At 33.2% G+C, this 19,097-nt stretch overlaps 1 protein-coding gene and 1 pseudogene across 1 annotated transcript; one reads left to right on the plus strand and one right to left on the minus strand.

Moving 5' to 3' along the window:
* Window positions 1-10,949: 10,949 nt before the first annotated feature.
* On the minus strand, window positions 10,950-13,405 carry LOC140961089 (protein trichome birefringence-like 35; annotated as a pseudogene).
* LOC140962131 (probable L-type lectin-domain containing receptor kinase VI.1) lies at window positions 13,169-15,539 on the plus strand. The gene has a single exon (XM_073421003.1). The coding sequence runs from the start codon at window positions 13,404-13,406 to the stop codon at window positions 15,441-15,443; it is 2,040 nt and encodes a 679-aa protein (XP_073277104.1). The 5' UTR covers window positions 13,169-13,403; the 3' UTR covers window positions 15,444-15,539.
* The last annotated feature ends 3,558 nt before the right edge of the window (window positions 15,540-19,097 follow it).

A 19,097-nucleotide genomic window follows, 5' to 3' on the forward strand; every position in this document is an offset into this window, starting at 1 on the left:
ATTTTAAAATGTAATAACTTCTCTTTAATTATTTGTTTTTTTAAAAAAATATATTTTATTTTCTAATTTTTTTACGAAAACACATGAATTATGTGTGCCACGGTCCACTAATTTAAATATAGTATAAGAGAAAATAATGAATCATACTACATAAGACTCTTTATGTTTGAAGTGACAATTTCAACAAAACAATCTTTCATAAAACTATTTTACTAATTAATAGTATTTGTTAATGTCGCCTCAAGTAAAATTATAAAAGAAACTCCGTCCTTCACCAAAATAAATATCTAGATTGTTTTTACATAATTTCAATGGACCCTTTACGTAATTGGATAATTACTTTAGCTAGAATTTTAAAATTAAAACGATTTTTTTGCCTAAAATTAACATAAAATTTATCTTCAACAAAGTTAACAAAATAATTTCTGATTTTTTTGCCCCTTGCAAGTTTGGGCCTGAGATGGCCATGAATCCAAGTAACGTTAGTTTCTATAACATTCTATGTTGTTTTCCTCGGCAAAAGATGTCTTCGTATTAGGTCAATCATAAATTGTCAGGAGCGAGTGTTCATAGTATTTTGATAAACTCAAAGGTATTGATCTGAAAATTAATGTTGTGGTATGATATGCAATATCATTACATAACTGCATTGATTAATTAATTAAATGCGGTGGTAAAATAAAAAATTTATTAAGGAACTGATTCTTTTAAAAATATATGCAATGTGTTTACTACAGTTAAGAGTCGTCAAAGCAGGCCAACGAGACATATCGACCCACAACCCGTCACAACTTATCATTTGGCAGGACGGGTCAGCCCATCAAGCTTCAGTTATATTAGGCAGGCTGGAACACAACCCCCTCTTTTACAAATCCGACCAAGGGAGGCATGGACTTTATTGCACTTGCCTCTCTTTTGAACAAAATTTCATCTCCTTTTGAGCACTATAACTTGGGCTTAGTTAATAGGCGTAAGCAACATTTGGGCCTAGTTGGATTCATTTATTGGGCTCAGTTTGCCAAGTTTCTAGAAACTTTTATCAATATAAATAAATTAAAGAATGTATAAATAAGGGTGGGATCGGGTCGAGACCCGTCACGTGACCCTCCTATCTAATCTTCGTCCTGATAAGAATCTAAAATTCTTTTTCCTTCCTATATCATACCCGATAATATTAGGACCCAAATATTCGGGATCTCACCGAGTAGTGAGAGCATATCCCGAAAGTTCGAGATCATATTGAGTAGGGAGAGAATATCTTGTTAAATATAGATGTAAGAACAACAATGTGCTCTCTCCACTCTTCTAATTTTAGGCTGAAGGAGAGAAAATTATGTATAATTTTATTTGAGTTATAACATTTGTCTATTTGAATTTTTATTTATTTAGATGAATTGGTTAATAATTTAATTTAACTCGTAATCATCTATGGGCTAACCTCTTTTAAATATATGGACTTCGACATAATATCATTTTAATTAAAATTAAAAATTTTCAAGACAATGTGTAAATAATATTTTAATATTTATTTTAATAAATAAAAAAGTATTAAAATAATCGGGTCACTAGGGAATCTCGTCGGGTGAATATTAGTTTCCCGATCCCTCTCCCGAAATTGATCGAGACAAGAAAAATCTCAACAACTCGGGTCGAGAAAAATGCAGGTCGGAATTTTTTCATGACGGAAATGAGGTAAGATTCAGATTTGGTCGAGATTTTCGAGTTTTTTTACCAGCCCTAGCCCCTATGTATAAATACATTTATTTAAACAAAAAACCGGCCGGTTTACACTTCCACAATTTAAGTATGGAACTTTAATGGCTCCATTTTGATTTTTGGGCTTCGCCTTTGAATTTTCTGGCATTCCCACTTGATTAATTGTCACCCTGACATTGAAAAATGATCCATCATTACCATTTGAATTGAATAGTCAATGCTGAAGAAAATGCGTGCCAAGTTTTTCCAATTTGATTCATTTTTTGAAATTTAAAATGAATCTGTGTACTCATGACATCCCTTAATGCAATTGATATTTGATAAGAGATCTAAGAGACAAATACACTAAATTTAAGGGATGCAAATGTAAAATATCCAATTAGATGATATGGTACTTCAGTCATCCCTGATCACACACCAAATATGACAAATATCTCGACATTATATNGTGTGAATGTGTACATTACGTTTTCATGTTAGTTTGATCCTATCTGAAACAATTCGATGAGATCATTTTAATTTTTTCACGTGATGCAATGTATTATTTCATGTGAAAGAACACATGTAGCTCGTTTATAACTATTGTATCGATATTTGGCGTATTAACTTTAAGACAAATGCAGGAATAGTAAAAAATTATAATATATTTTATACCGTTGTGAATATCGTGAGCTAGTCTATTCTATACCGTGAGTATTTTTCATCATATTCTAATAACAATATATCATGCCGGTCTCTATCATTTTTATGAAAGTTAACATATATGTTGAAAATCTAAGGATTAACATTTGACTACAACATGTAAAGAGAAATACTTAAGATGTAGCGTAAAATAATACGGAGATCACAATAACTAATTATTAATAGATGCTAAAAGTGTGAAGATAATAAGTAGATTAATAATTGGGTACAACTTTCACATAACGATGGAATGAAATAAATCTTACTACTATATAAACGGAATCTCTTCTTCTATTTAATAATAATTATCCAATTAGATTGAGTTTTATTAAGGGGTAGATCACTTTATTAGATTTTGATCGTCTATAAATAATTATCTATATAATTGTTTTACTAGGATGGAATCTTTCATCGTCATTCTTCCGTGCATGCATACTAGGTAAACTTTTTGGCTAAACAATAACCTGCAACTATGATAATCAGACAAATCGTACTGGGCAAACTTTGTGCGTCATGCTCGTAGGAAAAACTATTAGTAGGATGAATTGAAATAATATGTCAAACGGTTACTTACTCTACCAACTCAAACGCTCTTAACGAGCCACTGACCTATATTATTAACTTTATGATCGAAGGAGTAGTAAATATAGCTTCATAATCCTCCATAAAATTTCCAAATTTCATATTAAATATTGTCCATGTGTCAATTTATAAGTTTCAAACATGTAGTTAAACAAAAAAATTAAGAACCACTTTTGACCTAACCAAATTCCATTAGGAATATTTGATTTCGGTCTACATAAATTTTTGAATAATAATATAATGTAATTTGGATTGCGTGTTTGCGAGGACAAGTGTGGGAAACTAAAAAGTGTGGGAAACTAACAACTTAAACATCAAGTGGACCACAGATTAATTAGTTATATATCCCATTTACACACGCGTTTTAATTATTGGTTTTATACTATTATATAGTGTGAGTGTGTTTTGGGTGTCAACTATTTTTTTACCCAAAGAAAAAGTAAAAATAAAAGTTTTTAGGTTGTATTTGGATGAAGAGCTATTGTCTTGTTCATTTTTGGAGAGTGACTTGCTATATGTAATGGGTCTATAAATAGTTGGCATATGCACACACATATGTACGTGTCTCATACACATAAGTGATCAATTAACATTAAAATAATCAAGATGCCTTGCCTTGATATCTCCACTAACGTTAACCTCCACGAAGCAGAAGTGGACGCCGAGTCCATGTTTTCCCAACTCACAGAAGCTGTTTCTCAGATTGTCGGAATACCCAAGAACGTACGTCCATTAACTATACTCTTTCTAATCAATCAATCACTCCCTCTATATATATCCATATGCATATATGTATGTATGTACACTTATGTGTGATACATGAAAATTTGATANGAATCCGAAACTGTGAGTGGTAGTTTATGTTATTCACAGCAATTTAAGGTCGATGGATCATGTATATTAATGGATGTCTTCCACATTGGTACTATATTAAAAATATAATTGAAAATATGCGGTGAATAAACAAATATTGATATGAACGACAATGAAATATATGACGACGATATTACAAATTTTGCATCTATAAAAGTATAAATCCTCAAAATGTTTTGTTTTATCTTCGAAGGAAACTTTAATAATAATATGTTATGACCGAGAAATAAGATCATATCCTTAGCGTAATGCCTAAAAATACGTCTCAGAGTTATATTTATCAATACATATGGATATCTGGTTTGGATTTGGAATTTTGTAATCTAATCTTTGAGTTTGATTTTTTTCGGTTTAGTTTGTTTTAAAATCAATCCAAACAACGAGATACACGGAAAACCAATCTCAATTACCAACAGTTTGATTTGATTTTTTGTCTTGGCTAGTTCCATGAACATTTTATTTTACTTTTAGCTTTTTGAATGATGATTTCATTAACGGTGCAAACTATATACCATAATTAAGAATTTGAATCCATATAACTCGATATCGTGATTATGGAAAATACCAATATTTGTTATTAAATCTCAATGAGTTTCCGAAATGAATGGTGTTATGAAGGAAATCGGCAAGTGTAAACGGTACGTGAGTCGTTGAAGTCTGCTCCAATATTAATTGTTCTGACTTCTTTGCAAGTATGGACTGTCATATTTTGTTTTATCTTTTCGATCAGAAACATGTTCCGTCCTATTGATGTGATAGATAGATAGATATTCTCTTATTTTATATATATATATTGTAGCTACAATCATTGTTCTACCCTTTTATTTAAAACCAAAAACAAAACAAAACAAATAGGACTCAAATTGATGTATCGACTATTCAACCCATCTGTTTTCCCACTTTTTAAAGTTGAATTTTTCCACCGAAAAGATGTCAAAGATTATAATATAGACCACAATTCCCAAAGTGTACCGGGAGATACACTCACTTTTTTTGTATACTGAAAACAAAATATATTGAGTTTATCAATTTTTTTTATTTTATAGTGATATGATCCATCGATTATCTTAAACAAACATACCAAAGATGTGTAGCATTGACTCAACAAAAAAATAGATAGATTTAGCATTCTAAACGTGGGTTAAAATTTGATCCACACATTAATACACCTCACTACATTGTTGATATGCATTAGAGAGAATTGTTTGGTTTTTCTCACAATTTTTTTTTTATTGAAAAACAAAGTTACAATTAACCAATTTTATGTTTTATCATTATTTAATTTATTCAATAAATAATTACATGTTTTTCAAGATTTTTAGTGAAATAAAAATATTTTAAAAAACTAAACTATATATTTAAGACAATCGAAAAAACTTATATATAATTGAGATGAACGCATTCTAACATTCTGAAAACATATGCTTATCTTGGAGAGGATAGAAACATGATGAGAAACCAGTAATTAACATGATATAAGTGAAATACGAAGCGACTGAATTACTAAATTTGGGTTTATTTTTTGGAGAAACCGACCGCCATTAAAACCTAAATAAAATGTATGGACGATCAGTGATGATGAAATAATTAAATGCATGAAGCTGTCGCACATAAATTAACTGATCTTTCATGTTTATTTGACCCAAAAAAAAACATTATGGCAACAGATNTGAAACTCAGGATGGATAGCGCCACAGAGACTTGTAATCAGGCGAAATTACATGCACAGTCCATGGCGCTATCCCTCCTGAGCTTTATGGCTTGCTCATACTTGCAGCAATCCCCCTATTTCAAGCCGCTGTCCAAACACACGCACACGCGCACACACACACATATATAACATGAATGCTAAAGCTTAATGGTGAAGAAGTGATACATATGAACCAGAGTGAGTGGGTATTTATAGCAACAGAGTAACATGGGCAACGGCAGAACAACGTGCGTCATCAAGTTTGTCCAGTAGAGAGAGAAGAAGCTCCGAAATCTTTGACTAAATTTCTGTGTCATGAAAACCACAGGCACACTTTATACATAGGTAGCATATGATTTTAATGCAGCCCCGCCATCTGCGTATGTGACTTGTTATATTTATTCAATTTTTTTTTTATCCTTTCTTTAGTTTAATAGTTGTGTCCTTTGGAAAGAGTAAATGGTTATCTTTTTTGTTGTATATTTTATATTATATATTTCTTCGTTTCATATATATAGGTCATATATATTTCTTATTTCGATATTTCCGATTTCTATATTTAATAACATTTTAAATGTTTTTTTAACTAAGATATATATCACTATTAACCAAGTTTTGGAAAATCTGAAACTATTTTTTAATTGAATTAAACAAGAATGAAATAGGAAGTTTGGTCGTAAATTTAATTTTTCAATTATTTCTTAATCGGTGTGAAAGAACAAACAAATATGTATATTTGGGATGAAATGAAACCTATATATTCTTTGGGTTGGATAGAGTATAATTATTTATTTTTCACATAAATTTAAGGAAATTATTGGAAAAATAAAATTTACAAACAAAATTTTTTATTTTGACGTGTTTTTATTCATTTTTAAAACTGGTAGTACGTTTTTTAATTTAAGTAACAAGAATATATCAATAGAAAATAAGATTTTTTTTTATCAAATATAGAAATTAGAGTATATATTTTAGACAATCGAAAACAAAAAAAAAATCTATAGGAGATGGTATATATTTATATATGACCACCGAGTATAAATTATAAAGAAATTAGAACGAAGATTCAATGGAAATTCCACATTTTTACGACCTTACGCTAACTCGTACTGGTGCATGGGAGATTGAAAGGTCAAAAACACTGAAATCTATACTCACTTTCACGCCCCACGAGACGAGGAATGGTCACCTGATGTATAGTATCATGCAGAAAGTGTCGTGACTTACATATTTATACACAATCCCAGATTTTTGCCACCTGAAAATTTGACACCAGACTCAGATTAAAATTATATATTTATTTTCGTTATTTTGAATCAAACCCCATATATTTTTGCAATTTTTTTGTAGATTTTAACTCGTTAGTGGTTGAAATTAATTAATTAAGTGTCAATTAATATAATGTATGATTTTTGCAGCATATAGCTTATATAAATGTGATCACAATTAATAAGGGATGGCTGTTGCAATGAACGCATCCGATTATCTTTCCAGCTAGTGAGGGCTTCACCATATGATAAAAACATCATATTGCCAAGTAAGAGAATGAAGTTCCAATGTGTGTTTGAGTTGGTAAACATTTAACTAATGGTCATGTGTTTGATTCTCTATGGCAATACTTTTTCGGGTGAGTCTATTGCACATAACTTTCATGCACTACAAAAAAAAAACGGAATTAGCGACGGCCAAAACCGCTGCTAAAACCGTCGCTAAAAGGGTTAAGCGACGGTTTGGAAAACCGTAACAGGAGGCCGCGTCGCTATTTTGCAGCGACGGTTTCTCAAAAACCGTCGCCTGTAGCGACGGTTTTTCTGAACAAGACCGTCGCTAATTTAGCGACGGCTTAAATACAACCGTCGCTAATACTAAGCGACGGTTTAATCTAACCGTCGCTGAATGAAAGCGACAATTTCTAAATAACCGTCGCTATGATAAACGACGGTATTTGAAAAACCCGTCGCTATATTAAGCGACGGTTTTTCAAAATACCGTCGCTATATAAAGTGACGGTTTTTTAAAGAACCATAGCTTAATTAAGCTACGGTTTTCCGAAAAAAAAATTAAAAGTCATCAAAATACTACACAAAATTTCATAAATACGATACACCACAAATATTAAATTTTCGATAAAAAAAAACTTTAAAAATCTTACTTACGCGAAGATATGCAGATCCACGTAACGCTGAAAGATTACACCAACAAGCAAATATACGAAATTAATACAAAAAAATATTAGTACAAGTAATATATAACTCGTCGCACAGAATAGCGACGGTGTCATTACACCGTCGCTAATATAGCGACTGTTGTTGTAAAACTGTCGCTATAAGAGCGACGGTTTTTGATAAACCGTCGCTTACTTTAGTAGACGACGGGTTTATGAATAACCGTCGCTATTATAGCGTCGGTGTATAAAAACCGTCGCTACATGAAGCGACGGTTTTTTGAAAAACCGTCGCTAAGCTTTGAATGCGACGGTTTATAAAAAACCGTCGCAAAAGAAGCGACGGTTTATAAAAAACCGTCGCAAACGAAGCGACGGTTTATTAAAAATCGTCGCTATAGTAGCAACGGTTGATCAAAAACCGTCGTTATTCCATCCGTTTTTTTGTAGTGATGGTTCATTTTACTTGGTTAACATGATTTGCAGACTACTACGTTAGCTCGAAAATTTATCCAGGGTGTCACCAAAGAGTAGTGCGGCCGCGGTTTCTCACGTTGTAACCAAAAAAAGTAAAAGACTGTAAGAATGCGTAAAATCCATGTTTTCAAAATCGAAAGCTTAAATTTAATTTTCATTATATATATAGTAGAATGGCGACATATCTTGTCAACGGGATTTGATTTGATTGGGAAAATTTGCGAGGACTTCACCACAAATTATATAGATACGATTACTATCTCATATCTTGCCGGAAACACTATGGCTGATCTTTTGGGATGCATTTGCGAATCAAAAAAATCTAGCTACTAAAATGTAATAAGCTTGGCTAATGGGAAACATTAATGATCCTCTGTGTGATTTAATAATGATATAGGAATTCATCAGAAGCTCAAACTAAGATTTTGGCCCAATCTAATCTAATTCAATTAAGATATCAAATTCATTAAATAATAATGTTATTTGAAATTCATTATTATACTTTGTATTACTAACGTGTAAATTAATAAGATATCTATTTAAAAATTTATTATCTATTGTCTACTATAAATAATAAAATTATAATCAAACTTCATGGATTTCAAATCTAACTAAATGCACCGTCAAACTCTTGATTTATTTGACCACTAATCATATGTCAAAATATCAAAGAGTTTTTCGGCCAAGAATTGTGAATCAGTATATAATAATAAGAACAATATCTAACACATAAAAACAATATCATATGTTAACTGGAAGTTAATAATATCGACGGCCAATGTGTTGTATGTAAATTGGCAGACAAGGTGCTGAAAGGCTGTCGTGAATCCAAGTCATTGCCGCGCACACCACTTTTAATCCATTTGTTTTCTTCTTTTTAAGTTGAACACATAAAAAATAATATATAGTAGCAGACTTGTAATAAAATGAGCGCGCAGATATATTTATGTTTGTTAATGGCCCTTAGTCCTGCAGGCTACGTAAAGCGCCATAGATACCAAATTAAATGCGATCGTCGTGAATCCCAACAAAAAAATAAAAAAATTGTGGGGTTCGACTAGATTATACATTCTCATCTCACAATCTAGCTAGGGTTTATCGTTTGCGTCCGTTGCCTGAAGTTGGGTCCATTAACCTGGGACGGCTCCTACAAGTACTGAATACGATAGCATCTCATGTGTTAATGTGAGGAAGGGTCGGCCCGCAACCTGTCACTAGAAGAGACGGATTGGTCAGTCTTTCTAACGGATTGAAAAATTATCATCTATTATATGTTACATATGTTTTGTGACGTGGGATGAGCCCGAAATGGATGGGGAGAAGAAAAGTTCTTTTTTTTAAGGTACTCCTAGGAATAGATCCGGTAGAGAAGGAGTGAGCTAGTAGCTCAGAGGATTAGAACATGTGGCTATGAACCACGGTGTTGAGGGTACGAATCCCTCCTCACAGACTTAGTCACTCTAATCTCGAAGTCCGCTCTGTTGATTATAAGTCCATATTGCTCAAGTTTTATTTCGAATTAATGGTAATAACACAATTTACAATATCNAGTGTTAATGTGAGGAAGGGTCGGCCCGCAACCAGTCACTAGAAGAGACGGATTGGTCAGTCTTTTTAACGGATTGAGAAATTATCAATCTATTATATGTTACATATGTTTTGTCACGTGGGATGAGCCCGAAATGGATGGGGAGAGGACACTACAAGAAAATTGAGAGAGCATCGAGATTGAGAGATAAGCAATTATGAGAGGCGAGAAAAAACGTCGAAGTCGGAGGGGAGGGGAGAGGAGGGTTTACACAAATTAATTGAAAGTGAGAAATATAATTGTATTTTGGGTAAAAGATATTTTTATTTTTTTAATAATGAAAAAAAAAAATAAATTATGTAGGCGCCTAAATTCTGTAGGAGTAATTGGAGGGAAATAATTTTATACATGGCGCTTAAAATCTGTAGGCAATTATGTGAGGGATTTTTTTGTAATCAAATAATGACGGGATTAGTTATCTATGGCTAAGAAATTGAGAATTCCTCACTAATAATTTAACTCTTTAATAATGGTTTTTTTTTACCCTCATAAAAACATCAAAAATTATGTTTTCAGTGACCCATTTTTCATACCCTCATTAAATTTTTGTCATTAAAAATCAATTTTCTTGTAGTGGGAAAAGTTCTTTTTTTAAGGTACTCCTAGGAATAGATCCGGTAGAGAAGGAGTGAGTTTGTAGCTGAGATGATTAGAGCATGTGGCTACGAACCACGGTGTTGAAGGTACGAATCCCACCTCACAGACTTAAGTCACTCTAATCTCGGAGTCCGCTCTGTTGAGTATAAGTCCATATTGTTCAAGTTTTATTTCGAATTAATGGTAATAACACAATTTACAATATCCAAAAAAATAAACTAAGTACAATTCTTTTTAAATAATTATATCAACTCGTAATACACAAGAAAATAAGAGATCCCAGCATGCATGAAGAACGAATGGAACTGGTTAAGATGTTTGGTGGCCCATTTGGTTAAGAGTTCTAAATGGTTAACTGTATATCTCGTAGTTCTTACAAACAATCACCAATTTTGACCAAACAATCACCAAAATGAATGTGCACTTGAACATAAAAATTATATTCACCAAAAATCAACTCATTTACACAAATTAAAATGCCTTAAATCCCGTCGTCAATTTTCTCTAGCGTGAAAGGTTTCAGCATTTTGATTTTCATCATTACAAAAAACACTCTGTTTCAGAAGTTTTGAAAATAGTAACTAGTTCCAAACATCTGGCAACCCCCCCCCCCCCCCCCCCCCCCCGGGGGGCAAGCACCAGTGTATACAATCTGAATATGCTGCAGGATCTACCATCTTAGCTTCTCCGGGCTTAATGGTTCCCAAAACTTACTGTATATTGTGGGATGACCGTCTTTTCTGTACTCTGAGAGTTCTTTCTCATCATATTGCCTTCACTTCCTGGCTCCCGATCCTCCTTACTGTTGAGCAAAGGAAAATTTTGTGAAACCAATACAGATTTTAACAGCAAAATGATTAGTTTCATAAAGCACAATTCTCTATAACTGCTGCAGACTCGAGGAATTTTTTGTTTTGAATCATCCATTCTTTTTTAAGGCATATAACTTCGTTTAAAATTGGTGAGATAAGTGAGGACATTTCCAACATTTTTAAGCCGTTTCGAGCATTTCAGAAAACATAGAGCAGTCAATTTCAAATTTATACAAAGTAATGTTTCAAACATCCTATTTAAAAAGAAATGAGCTACCATATCAAATCAATTTTACTCAGGCAGCAAACTTACGCGAAATGTGTAGGTGACATGGTCATGAAAAAGACCTTCTCCAGAGGATCAATATAGGAGGATACCCAATCAACCCAGGCGTCCATGGCCATTTCCGGACCTCCAAGGCCATCAATTTCTTTGCAGATCATGTTTTCTTGATCACTCCATCTAATATATTATATATCAATGTTGACACGTGTGTCACAAATCAAATTTGCATAACCAACTATGAATTTTTTTTAATATTCTTAAATCTGTCTCGAGCATATCTGAGGTACAGAAGCTTAACCGGGCACTGCCTCCACCACAGATACGAATTAAAGATAAGTATATCGGCATGCTCCCATCGTGACAAATGCCTAAAAATTGAGTCTGGCGGCATTATTCTTTCATCAAGAGGTGATCCACTGCATCATCAGAGTTCGATTCTGCGACAAGAGGTGCTCAAAGAAACTCAACTGTCAGCATTATAATTCTGTATGACATAAAAAAATTCATGACAATATAACATATAGCTAGTATTTCTGCCATCCGGCACAAGTCCTCAAACATCGTTTATAATGCTTACGTTTAAACAATATAACGTCTGAATGTCTGATGTTATTGAAGCCACTAGAACGTTATTGAAGCCACTAATCTCGGAAGATGTTGTGAGACGATTCCGTTTTCATGCACTTTCAAGAACGAGGGCTGTAGAGTGAAGGAGAGTGAGTTATCAAGGTGTGTGATGTAGTTGAAAAATTAAAACATGGGTGTTTAAATCATTGGATAAATTATTCACACTTTTATCCTAACTACAAAAAATCATATCAAATAAAATTTAATTTTATCTCAACTACTGTATATATTTACGTACAAATTGCTTTATAATTCAAATTTGATATACATTACTAATCTCATCCCACTTAGACATGAATTCGGACAAAATCATGGATAGGATAAAGATGTGTGTGGCCCTGTGGTTCATTTCCGGGACCTATGAGTTGGCCATGCAAATGCAATCGAACAACCAATTAATCAATGCAACGCGTTTGTTGCTTTCTTTCAGTCAACGCAGTTCAGAAGTATTTTTTATAATTATGATGATAATCTGGATAGTTACTCTAAAGATCTAGTATAGATATAACAATCAAAATTAAATGAAATAATATAATCAACAAAAATTATTAAATGTAGTTCAAATTCAAATTAGAATTTTAAAAAATAAGTTTAAAATATTTTACATTTATTTTTTATTTATTTTCAAATATTTAATGTGATAAGTTAATATATTAATATTAATATTAATAAATATATTTTTATATAACAATTTTTTACCGAAAATTTCAAATATGAGACTCTATTTCTTTATAAGTTGAAAGGTGCAGATAATGATAACAAAATTCAAATATGTGGTACAGATTTACTTAGAATAATTTTTATGATATTTTGTAATAATTGAAGAAGATATTAAAGTTGTCGGGTTATATGTATATTACGATGAGCCAACTCAAAATCACCGGCAAACCATGCGCCAAATAAATGCAGACAAGTTCAAGCAAAAAAAATTTTTGTGTACTACGAGTTTACAGTATTGTATCTTAATGGTTGAAGTGTTGATGAATAAATCATGATCACTCATTTAATCATAATATATAGATGAATGATCATAACTCGTCATTTAACATGTATATCATATAATAAGTGGATGAAAACACGGTTGTGTGAATCACACTTACCAAGTCGAGGAAAAGAGACGTCGTAGCTCCGAAATTGTAGTCGGACTAACGCAGCTGCAATAATATCTCATACTTGACCATATCTAGGTCAATAGTTTTTGACTTTTCAACTCCTTACAATCAATTAATCTTCTCTCCGGTCTGAATCCGCTATTTGTAGTATTTTATAGTAATTCAACCAAATTATTGCCGCCACCACCTCTCTGCTCCATGGCTCTATCTTCCCATTTCTTATTTCTATGTTTCATAATCCTCTGCAACTCTTTCTTGATTTCCCAATCTTTGGAGTTTGTCTACGATGGATTCAATACATCGGATGTTACTACAGATGGGTCAGCTTCCATAGAGGCGAGTGGAGCTCTAAGACTCACAGACAAAAGACCAAATCGTATAGGCCATGCGTTTCATCGCGATTCAGTTCCCATGTTCAATAACAGCCCCAATGCTTCTTCATTCTCCACATATTTCGTCTTCCAAATCCTGCCTGATTACGCGAGCCGTGGAGGCTTTGGGTTTGCTTTCACTTTGTCTCCATCCCCGGGCTTTCCTGGCGCGGAGGGAGATCATTATTTGGGAATTTTCAACTCGACGAATGATAGGAACCCAACAAACCATATCTTTCTTGTGGAATTCGATACGGTGAATGGATATAACGAAGAGTCAGATGGAGATGCGAATCATGTCGGAATCAACGTTAATGGGATGAAACCAATAGCTTCCGATGCGGCTACGTACTCTGAGAATGGGACTAGAGCAAAGGAGGAGATTGACTTGGAGAGTGGAGAGCCTACACAGGCTTGGATTGAGTATGATGGGGTGAAAAGACTTTTGAATGTAACACTTGCCCCTATAAATTCTTCCAAGCCAATCGAGTCTTTGTTGTCTGAACCCATTGACTTGTCGAATGTTGTGAAGGATAAGATGTATGCTGGATTTTCCGCTGCCACAGGAAAAAAATTCAGCTCTCATTACATCCTGGGATGGAGTTTCAAGCTAAATGGGATGGCTGATCCACTCAATATTGACAGGCTTCCTATCGTGCCCAATTCGAAATCACCTTCTACATCTAATGTTGAGTTGAAAAAGGCACTTATTGCGACCTTTTCTGTTATGATTTTCTTACTGTTGATAGCTTTAGGCAGCATACTTGTGTATAGAAGAGTGATGCAGTTTGAGCATTTGGAGGATTGGGAACTGGAATGTCCCCGTAGATTCCGTTACAGGGACCTTTACAAGGCAACTAAGGGATTTAAGGAGAGTGAAATTATTGGAATTGGAGGATTTGGTGCAGTGTTCCGAGGTGTTTTACAAACAAATGGGACTGAGATTGCCGTGAAGAAGATCATGTCTAACAATTCACTGCAAGGATTGAGGGAGTTTGCTGCAGAAATTGAGAGCCTTGGAAGACTGAGGCACAAGAATTTAGTGAATCTTCAGGGCTGGTGTAAGCACAAGAAAGATCTTCTCCTAGTCTACGACTATGTCCCAAATGGAAGCCTGGATTCTTTGTTGTACAATAACTCAAAGAATGGCAACACTTTCTTGAACTGGGAACAAAGATTCAATATCATCAAAGGCATTGCATCCGGGTTACTGTACTTACACGAGGAGTGGGAACAAGTGGTCATACATCGTGACGTGAAATCGAGCAACGTATTAATCGATTCGGACATGAACGCAAGGCTAGGAGACTTTGGGTTAGCGAGACTATACGATCATGGGAAAAACTCGCACACAACAAACGTGGTGGGCACAATAGGCTACATTGCACCAGAGCTAACTCGAACTGGGAAGGCCTCAACGAGCACCGATGTTTTCGCGTTCGGGATTCTACTTCTTGAGGTGGCTTGCGGGCGGGCACCGGTGGTGTGCGAGGCGGCGCGAAACGTGATACTGGTGGATTGGGTGGTGGAGTGTATGCAAGTGGGAAACATTTATGATGCGGTTGATGCTAGATTGGGGTCAAATTACGTTAGTGAAGAGATGGAGATAGTACTGGGACTTGGTCTTTTGTGCTCTCACCCAAGGGCAGAAGCAAGGCCTAATGTGAGACAAGTGACGAGGTATCTGAATAGGGATGAAGTGCTACCAGTTTTCGACCATTTAAGTTCAGCTGGCTCAAGGAGAGTCGATGAAATTACATCAAGATTTTTGAGTTTGGGTTTCAGTGATAGCTTTATCGCTTCAGTGTACAACTCTTCTTCTTCTGTAGGGAGAATATCTGCTAGTTCTTTTCACAGTGGTAGATAGATTATTTGTTAGCAGAATCATAGGATTCAATCGATAACAAATTTTAAGGTATGTAATTATTGTTGATAACTCAGAAATACAACATTACAACTCTCATGACAAGACTACTCCACTCCACCCAGCAATGTTCTATTTATAGCCAACAATATAATTTTTAGTTTTAAAAATAATTAGTTTAGTTATGCGTTTTTACGTGTAAAATAAAGATTTTCTCAAATAACTGATTTAATTGTGATTTTTTACATATAAAATAATCACAAAAACTCATCTGAGACGGTCAATTTTATGAGACTTATGTTCTATTGAACAACTCATGAAAAAGTGTCAAAATTATTATTATTTATTATAAATATGAGAAGAGTTGACTCATCTCACGAATAAAAAGTTCGTGATACGGTCTCACAAAAGACATATTCTAAAATGATATACAACAAATTGCAACATTATTTATCAAATCTACAATAGTTAGTTAGTCGAGTAAAATATAGAAAAAAATTGAAAGATGTGCTTGAAATTACTAATATATGTATTGAAATCAAATTTACACATAAAATACAATTGTAAAACTATATATATTTTTATTTTAATTATCATTAATTTTTTACAACATACTAAAATTTTATTATAAAAAATTAATATTTCACCTACACGCACCTCAAGGTGTGTGTTTTTGAAATTGTGTATATATATATTTACGCATTAACGTCTTTACGTTCTCAAATTTTTTTTTTTTTTTTGAAAGGTCTCATATGATTTTTTAAAACAATTAATTTACATTACATTTAAATAGTGAGGATCTCATAATTTTAAAAATTAATAACGAGTCGTGAAATTTTAAATGAGTATATTTAAATAGAGATTTTCTCATACTTGTAAAAATTAATGAGGGCTATACTATAATTCAAATTTACTAAATGAAAAAAAAAAACAAGAAAAAGAACACTAAAATTTAAAAAAAATAAATCACCATGACTTATTTTTTTTCCTATTTATTATAGAGATTTTAATAATAATAATAATAATATGTACTTATTTGTTTAAATTTAAATTTCGTGGACCTAGTAAACTATTTTCCTCCCTCGGACAGATCGAGAAAAAAATGAAATGATTGATTTTTCAAAGTAATGCAAATTATGTGGACTGAGTATTATACGTTAATCGTCGTCGATAAAAACAATAAAATTTGAGTTTTTTTTTTTTTAATTATATCATACTTACTAAAAATGTAATGTTCAATTTTGATGGATGAGAAAAATCAGAATTCAGACTCTAGACCTTGTGTAAGTCTGAAATTTAAATAAACCGTTAGAAGGGGCTTAGAGGGTATCCCGGCATAGCCCATATATCTCATATGACACTCAAGCCAAAGACATGTGATGCATCAGAACACAGCTAAAGGTGCTGCTTGACCAAGGCTGAGAGGGTATCCCGACATATCTCATCTGACACTCGCTAAAGACTGAAATCGAACCCTCATTGGCAACAGGCGGTGAACTTGCTGGAGAAGACAATCGGAATCGCACAGAAAATCGAGTCACGAGTTTTCTACAAAATTTTTGTACCAAAAAAAGCTTACGACAACAATACCCCTCAATCAATTTTGAGTTTTGAGCGACGATTTCCGATGGTTTTTCGAGAGTCGCAATTTTACCCAGCAAAAGAGGTATCAATATAAGTCGAGAGCTTTCGAACCATACATTTAATTAAATTTTTCAGCGACCGGTGCAGCCACAATCGGCTATCAAAGTTTTGAAAATGGTTGAAAGGTTTAGAGAAGATGGATTTATGGGTTGTAATAGAAAAACAAATTATGATGATGATGATGATTGTGTGTGTGTGTATTTGTATGTGTGTGTGTGTTAATATTGTGTGTTTTTATCTTCTAGGGTTTATAACTAAACACGATCTATTTTATTTCAATTCCTGTGTGGTATAAATTTAAATATGCATGTTAATATCGTCTATAAACCAATCTTTTTTAATATGTCTTTTAAACAACCAATTTAATTATCTGGCTTATTATTGACAAATAACATATAATTAAATCGAGTCATTACAGTTGCATTCTAAAATCTTTTCAAGTGTTCCTCATGGTTCCATCGTATTCTCCTATGCTTAATTGTCTAAAACTTGAAGGAAACTCTTCTTTTAAGATGACATGGAAAAAATGATTTTCTCTCTCTTTGGCATTGGAGCCATGTTCCCCAACCGATGTCTCAAAATTCTTATCTTCTTCCACATCTCCTCCATATCAGGATTCTCTCTACTTGGCAGGGCTGCGTAACTTCAACCCGACTCTGATGACCTCGGCGTTCTCATCATTCTCTTCCATCGATCTTGATTTTCAACAAATGTGGATTCTTGATTCTTCTTCATGGAATTTTAAGGGTGTCAATTCGGGTGGTTTGGGTCGGGTTGAGCAATAGTACTATTCAAAAATTACTCAACCCGAACCCGAGCCAACCCGAAAACACCCGAACCCGAACCCGAACCCGAATCAACCCGATCAACCAAATTAACCTGATTTTTTTTAAAAGAAAATTAAATAAAATTCAAAAAAAATTAATTTAAACACATAATAATAATATCTCTCTCATATATATGATTTAAATTTGAAAGTATAATTGTAGAAAAATAAAATATATTTACTAAATCAAATAAACAATTGTTTATAAAATAAAAAATGTTCAAAATAAATATTAAATTATGAAAATTTATGATATAAATACACAATAAATATTTTTTCGGACATACAATATATAAAAATATAGGCAATATTTATTAATTATATTTTTTTTTAAAAAAAATAAATTTTCGGGTCAACCAACCAGATCAATTTTTTCGGGTCAGCTACAAACCTGATTTTTTTCCGGTTAAAAAACCCAAATCCAAACTTGATTTTTTTCCGGTTGAATCGTGTCAGGTTGGTGGGTCGTGTCTGATTTTGACACCCCTATGGAATTTTCTACTGTTTGGTTAATAAATTATCTTAAATGTTATAGGGTCAAGTTCATCACATTCTCATTTGGAAGAAGTTGTTCATACCTCAACCGAGGATGTGACAACACTAAGTTGGTTCTTCAACTCCATTTCATGTTTACCATCTCCATGTCTTAGCTCAAGTCTTCTTACACAGGCGTCAAGTGATACGTTTATATTTGTATGAAACTTTGGGTCCATAAAATAATGAGCTAGCTTTGGATTCCAAGTTGATTCAAATTGGACCTAGTACTGACTAGCACACAATGTTTATAGTTTCTATTTATTGGCTATGATAATATTGAAAAAAAAAATTATTGTACTCATTTTGTCCAATTTTTAATATCAATTAAAACTAAAAATACCATCCAAACTATTTTTTTAACTACAAATAAATTTATGAGCATTTGAACAATTCTCTCCTCAGAACTTACCATTTTTCAAATCCATCAGCGACAATCATGTAACTTCACCCTTCAACTCGAGCGACACCAGAGATTTCCTCCTCCGCCTAAACGGATAAATACTTTCAGCTTATATTAAAATATAATAATAGCCCGAATGAATTTTCTATTTCTTTTTTCGATATAGTTTTTTAGGTGGTATCAAACCTGCCCTACTCGTTAGGCCCAAATCTGTATATGAATTACCAAGTTGGGCCCAATAAAGAATTTT

Source organism: Primulina huaijiensis, chromosome 16 (genome assembly GCF_012295235.1).
Source record: "Primulina huaijiensis isolate GDHJ02 chromosome 16, ASM1229523v2, whole genome shotgun sequence".
In the NCBI taxonomy this organism is placed as follows: domain Eukaryota; kingdom Viridiplantae; phylum Streptophyta; class Magnoliopsida; order Lamiales; family Gesneriaceae; genus Primulina; species Primulina huaijiensis.